This window comes from Volvox carteri (assembly GCF_000143455.1).
Source record: "Volvox carteri f. nagariensis unplaced genomic scaffold VOLCAscaffold_21, whole genome shotgun sequence".
NCBI lineage: Eukaryota > Viridiplantae > Chlorophyta > Chlorophyceae > Chlamydomonadales > Volvocaceae > Volvox > Volvox carteri.
Window position 1 is genome coordinate 476,965 of NW_003307564.1, and position 6,983 is coordinate 483,947.

The 6,983-nt window shown below is 49.8% G+C and overlaps 1 protein-coding gene across 1 annotated transcript; it reads right to left on the bottom strand.

Moving 5' to 3' along the window:
* Positions 1 to 1,043: 1,043 nt before the first annotated feature.
* Positions 1,044 to 3,915, bottom strand: VOLCADRAFT_61071 (uncharacterized protein; the record flags this gene model as incomplete). The annotated part of the gene is made up of 5 exons (XM_002951000.1): positions 1,044 to 1,200; positions 1,636 to 1,868; positions 2,616 to 2,738; positions 3,278 to 3,352; positions 3,820 to 3,915. Coding segments are annotated over 5 exons (684 nt in total), but the record flags the coding sequence as incomplete, so codon positions are not given.
* Between the last annotated feature and the right edge of the window lie 3,068 nt (positions 3,916 to 6,983).

Here is a 6,983-nt window from a genome sequence, read left to right on the forward strand (position 1 = left end):
CCTAGCGCACTGGGAAACGGAGACTGCCCCTGGCTCCGATATCCCGGGAGCATATGAACCGTCGCCGCCGCCGCCGCCGCCTCGTCGGGAATCATTTCGGACGGGCTAACGGGCTGCAACTTTCCGCCGTGTACGACATCACACCTGCAGGAAATGTTGTACGGCGTGTGCAGAGCGTGCGTGTACGACAGGGAGAGCCTATGACATGCAAGAGCGGATGAGGAGTATATATATAGCATTTGTCGTTGCGGGTTTGTGTGAAGAGAGCACTGGTTTTCAAATTTCAAATTTCGCACCGTTTTTTACTTTTTTCTTTTGGATCATCAGTTTTGCGGGAATTGTGACTTCGTTGTCTAATCAAACGACGTTCTTTTCGTCATAAGACCTTGCGTAACTAAGGCAGTTTAATTGAACTACAATATGGTAACGGGGTTCCTCAGATCCAGATAAGCGTAATCTTTCGTAAAATTTCAACTTATAGTGCCAATTAGAGTGAGTTAGCCATTGAAACGTTAGGTTGAGGGGTTGAGAGGTTAAGATGAGGGCGACGAGTACAGCGACGAGTACGGCAATGTAAATTGAAGAGTACGTCGACTAATACGGCAATGTCAGGTGAAGGATGACACGTACGTCGACATAATAATAAATGACATAATTAATTATCATTTTCATGACATAATGGAGTAATGACATAATCTTTGTCATTAATTATGACATAATTCCCCCTTACGTCTCTCGCATATCATCTCCGCCTTCAGTCTCTCCTTCTCAGAGGCGCCCCACGGGAGCCTCTAGTGAGGTCGTGTGTGAGGGAGGAGATGATGGCCCAGCAGCACCCCCTGAAGTGCAATGACTGACAGCCTCACCATGGCTGCTCTGCTGTCGATGTTGCTGTTGCTCTAGATGATGCACCCACAACAACTTTTTATGCTTTTAAGACGTTTGTCAGGAAAAGCGCGGAAAAACAGGAAAAGACGCGAGAAAAACACATGATTATACATCATACCACAACAACAAAAAGTCAAACCAATAAGCCTCATGACTCACCTGTACCATTGCCCGCCATTTGAGCCCGTACCAGGTCGTACGACATACAAGTACGGCAGCGCCCGCCGTGTGCCATCGTACAACTTGGCGAGGAGGTGTCGGCAGTCGGATCTCAAGATGGCGTTACAACCTTCCCGAAGAGAGGTTTGCGTGCTGCATTTCCACGAATATGTGTGCAAGTATTTATATATTTATATGTATACATGTATGTTTGTATTAATTTATATATTGAATTGAATTGTTACAGGGTGGGAGGCTTTGGGGGCATTTGAACACATTATCATTTCCACGATTTATCATATGTATTTGTATGTATCGTAGAAAACGTTTAGCATGGCGGTGGGTGGAGAGAGCCGCGCGGAAAAAAAGTGTTGGTTTCTTCAAATGTCCTTTTTTTGAAATATTAAAAACCCCTTTAAGAAACACCTTCACATAAAAACACTTCGCGCGACCTTAAAATTCAAACATGAAAGGCGGAAAACCCCCTGAACCCCTTAAACTCCATTATATATTAATTGAATGAGCTTTAAAGAGTTTTTTAGTAATCCTGACATTACATCGATTCTGACATCCTCACTCCAGACCCACTCCAGACCCACCCCCCTCTCCACTTGCCGGTAGTCAGCGATGATGGCCCTCAGACGGTCTCGCAATCTGTCCACCTTCATCCCCAGGGGAATACGGCGGACCAGCAGCAGGGGGTCCACAAAACCGCCGATGCAATCCAGCAAAGCGCCCGTGGTTTCGGGGCTGCCGAGCGCCCAGTCGATCAGACGTCCCCAGAGATCCTCGTCTCGCTGACCCACAACAAAATCGATGGCCTGCGAGTGTGTGTGCATGTGTGTGTGCGTCTGTCTGTGTGTCTGTCGTGTATGTATGTATGTATTTATTACATATCAATCCGGGCCTGACACTGGCCAATGGCCAACTGTAACCATCTGTAACCGTACCACAACGGGAATGAGCGACCGGCGAGACACTCTCCTCCTTGTGTGTGTGTTGGGGGGGGGGGGGGAAGAGAAGAGACTTTGGGTTCCCCTTCGTGGGAGAAAACGTCGGGGGCCACAGTCCCCTCTTTTGCTCGACCGAGGGCGTGCACCCCCCCCCTGCGTTCCCCCCTTGTGTCAACAGGAAAGATAGAGCACGGATGCTACGTGTGTGCATGTGCATGTGTGCGTCTGAGTGTATGTGTGTACGTGTACGTGTGTGTGCGTCTGTGTGTATGTGTGTGTGCGCGTCTGTGTGTATGTGTGCGTGTATATGTGTTACATATCTCACTGGCCCTCTACGGCCGGGGGACGCTACCCGGCCCCCCCGTGGGTGAGAAACCGCCAAAGCACTCCGACGTTGGCGGGTCGTACTAACGGCCAGTGTCAGGTCCTCATCGACATCCCGCATTAATCGCAATGCGCCGTCACCTGTTCGAATGGCTGTGTGAGTGTGTATATACATATATATACACATATATTTGCATATATACATATATTTGCATATATATATTTATTTATTATTACGTTATGTATGTGTGTGTACATACATACATGAATACGTGTCACACAAGGACCTACCTGGGGAATGTCGCCTAACCGATCAATGATGAGCCTCAAGGCCTGGTCAGCATTCCCCATACGACCGAGCACGAACACTTGCTCCGAAACCAGCCCCCGAGCCTCACAGATAGCCAGAGCGCCCTGTGTACGGGTCGTACGTACGGGGAAAAGCACGTTTTCTTCAGCGTAATTCAAAGAGTTAAAAAGCGGGGGGAAAACACTCGAAAAAAACTCGGACAGACTCGAACCATAACTTCCATAACTTCCATAAGTCCTTCCCACTTCTTCCCTCCTGGCGACGTTTAGGAGGAGCATCTAGATGCAACGATTAGGTATTTAAGACCTGAAGCTTTTTGTTTCGCTCCTTTCCCCCGTCCCAACCATCGGGTTACACCAAGCTATGGAAGCAAAAGCTACTGGGACATAGCGGTAATGACATCATCCTTCCTCCTTACCCTTACCCCTACCCCACCCAGGAAAGGGAACCCCTCAGAAGTCCTCACATCTCCGGTTCCGACCGCATTTCTGAAGTTGATAATAAAAGTAGAATGGCGATTACTAACCAATGTTTTATTCGACAACCAACAACTAACAATTGTGTACTGCAACCGTCACTTCCTACCCGACGTTTCGCCACTGTTAACCCGCACGTCGCTCGTACGTCCCCGGACCTGTCGTACCTCTAATGAGTAATACTGCGATGACGTCAGCAGGTCCATGAGCTTGGAAGGCTGGTACTCCGCAGTCAAAGAGATCTGATTATTCCGTACATTAGTACCAACAGAGGAGCGGTGTATTAACACAAAGTAATTGCAACAGCAATATCAACAGGGTTCGGAAGGGGGAGGGAGAGGAAATCATTTTCTCGGAAACCGGAAATCTTCTTTTATCGCTCAAACAGAAAAAAAGAAAGATGTAATCAAGAGCCGACGCATCCAACGTCGCAAACGCTGGCGCCAGTTTCTAAACTGGTCAGAAAGAAGCTGCCTGGAAGTTGCGGGCATGGCAATCTCAAACCACCGCAGCTGCCTTGATTTATTAAAAAGCAAACGGGAAAAACCCCGGGCCTCCAAACCCCCTTCCCACCCCGACACTCGACCCACACGCTCACAGAAAATCTAGGCACGTAAAACACGTATACACACGCGAATACACACACACACACACACACGCGAGCGCGCACACAAAGGAAGCACTAAAAAGCCCCCCCCCTCGCACGCACCTGCAGGTCATGGTATTCCGCCGCAACGGAGCTGTCCGCCGCGAGGAGCGCCGTGAGGTAGCTGAACAGCCGCCGGCGCCAAACAGCGGCTTGGGAGGGGGACGAGGCGGAACGAACGGCATCCTATGGCCGGAGGGGAGAGGAGTGTGTGCGTGTGTGTGGGTGGGTGTGTGGGGGTGAGTGGGGGCGAGGAGTGTGTGTAGGGGGAGAGGAGTATGGGGGGGTGGGAGAGCGGTCTGTCTGTGTGTGCGTGTGTGTATGGGGGGATGGGTAAGACGAACCACAGACGAATGAAGCAGATACCAGATATAGACAGATAGCCTAGACGGATATGTTTGGGATGAGGTGAAAATAGAGAAAAGCGAGGTGGAATGATTTTCCTTTTCAATCCGATAACAAAACGACATAAATCTACATTTTTTCCTCAGTCTCAATCTCTTTTCCCCTTCCCATCCTCATCCTCAAATCTTTTCTTCTTCCCTTAACTTTCAAAATCCGTTTTCCCAGCAGAACTACCTACCTGCAGAGGCGCGCACACATACTCACATTCATTCACACACACACACACTCACACTCTCACTCACTCACTCACACATACATACATACATACATACATACATACATACATACATACATACATACATACATACATACATACATACATACATACATACATACATACATACATACATACATACATACATACATACATACATACATACGCACACACCTGCAGACTTGGTACGACATTGGACGGCGGAAGCGTATCCACGTGCGACGTGAGCAGAGCGAGTGCCTCCTTCTCACCCACGGTGAAGAGGTCAGCGGCTCGGCCCAGCAGGTTCGACTGAAAACAGTCGGGAAAGGGTACTACCAGAAAATTAAGGGTTTTCGGATTTTTCAAAAGTGATTTGAAGGTATTGTTAAGGGCTAAAATGAGGGTCCTTAAAGCCAAGAAGTCAAAAGTCCATAACCTTTTGAGGTTGCCACGAAAAAAAACCTGCCCAAGCAACATAAAAATGTACACACATACACATACACATCCGTACACACACGCACATATATACGTACACACACGCACATATCCATGTATACACGCACGCCCCCCTCTCTCACGCACCTGCAGGCCGTGTTGAGTCACGAATCCGAACACGGCCGGTGATTTGAGGCGGAGGTGTATTGAGAGAGCGAGGTCGGGGCGACCCTGCAAGCGAGGTCGGGGCAAGAAATGAAGGCTGAAACCGAAGGCATCAATCACAATCACCAACATCATCATCATCATCAGTTGCAGTAGTAGAACCATCATAGCATTAGCAGCAGCAGCAGTACCTGCATTTGCGCTAGAAAAGGCAGAGGTAGCTGTAGCAAGGTAGCTTTTATACACCATGCAAGAAGGTCAGTCCCTGCCCTCGACCACCGAGGGCCCTCGTCATCATCACACGTCGGCATAATCCCTAGCTACTGCAGCTACTGCCGCTGCAACTACTTCTTCTGCTACTGCTGCTGCAACTGCAACTACTGTTATTGCAGCTACTGCAACTACTGCAGCAGCAACTGCGCCTTATGCTACTGCAGCTACTGCTATGGCACCTATGCGGACACCGTAACCGTAACTGTAACTGTAACTGTAACTACTCTTTACTGCTTCTGTAACATTGTTCCATTTTCACATCACAGGGACACGCCCAAGTCCCAGGGGTCCCTGTCCTTAATCATGTTACCATCCGCATTTGGCCCTGTTTGCGGATTTCACTGCTCGCGGCATTTACAGGTAGACTGTGGCACATGTGGGGCTACCCATCCGCCCCCGCCCTTCCCCGCCCTTTACTTGCGTTGCTCACCGCAAAACAATTGCCGTACCTGCTGTTCGTACAACCACGCCAGAAGCTCCCATAGAAGCAACGAATCGCCGCCGCCGTCGCTACCGCTTGCAGTAGCAGCAGTAGCAGCAACAGTAGCAGTAGCAGCAGTAGTAGCAGCAGTAGTAGCAGCAACAGCCGTTGTTGATGTTTCGGCCGGTTGCTGTGGTGGCGACGACGGCGGCGGCGGTGGTGGGTGCTGGTGCTGCTGCTGCTGCAGCCGGCGCAGTCTGGCAGCTACTGCGTCAGCTAACGCCGCCAGGCTGTAGCAGCCGGACGGCCAGCTATGCGCTAGTGACACCAGCGTGGGGTGGTCGGCTGTGTTTTGCAGTAGCGACTGTAGAGCCATGTCGTACACCTGGCTTCTGCGGGTTGTTAATTTCCCCCCCCCCCACACACACACACGCGCGGGACGGGAGGGGGGTTCGGGGTTATTGGCGACACGAGTTCCGTATTACTCCCGGGCGGGCGGGCGGGGGGGGGGAAGCCCCGGGAAGGAGACGGAGGAGTTGTATGGGGGCAGGAGACGTGGACAGGGAGCGTACGAAATAACTGAAAATATGGTACGGCACGCGTACTGCACATTACGAAACAAACAAGCAACCCAACATTTGGACGCGGCGCTGTTTGGTGAGGTAAGCATCCTTTCCTGAACCCATCTTCCCCTCAAACTTAAACCCCTCATTTCCAATGTGTGGACACTCGCAAATTCAACACTGAAGACCGGAAAACATGCCCCTAACATATACACACATATATACACATATACAACAATACAATGTATACAACATATACACATATATACACACATATACACACACACCCTGCCTCCCACCTCAATCGAGGCGTCTGTGTAGGCAGCCGGCCAACCAGCTTAGGCAACTGCCGTGCCTGCACGTGCAAGCCGTACACATCGTTGTATTTATCGTACAAAAGGTTTGCATTACTACGAAGTTTAAAAAAGGTGGGCTGGACCGGCGCGGTACCGTGCGGTGCGTGCTGCGTGAGTTGTGACACTGAATCCGCCGATCGGTACTTTTTTGTTTTGAAGTCATGATGTAACGTAACGGCGAGTTGTTGTGACGGGGTGGGGCGTGGATCACCATGCATGTGTGGCATAACAACTGTACGGGTAGTGAAGTACAAGTTAGTTGGTACGGGTTTTTTCCGGGAAGACTTAAGCAATGCGGTGGACGAAGATAACGATAATGAGGGAATGAAAGGGGAATGATGATGATGATGATGATGATGATGATGATGATGATGATGATGATGATGATGATGATGATGATGATGATGATGAGG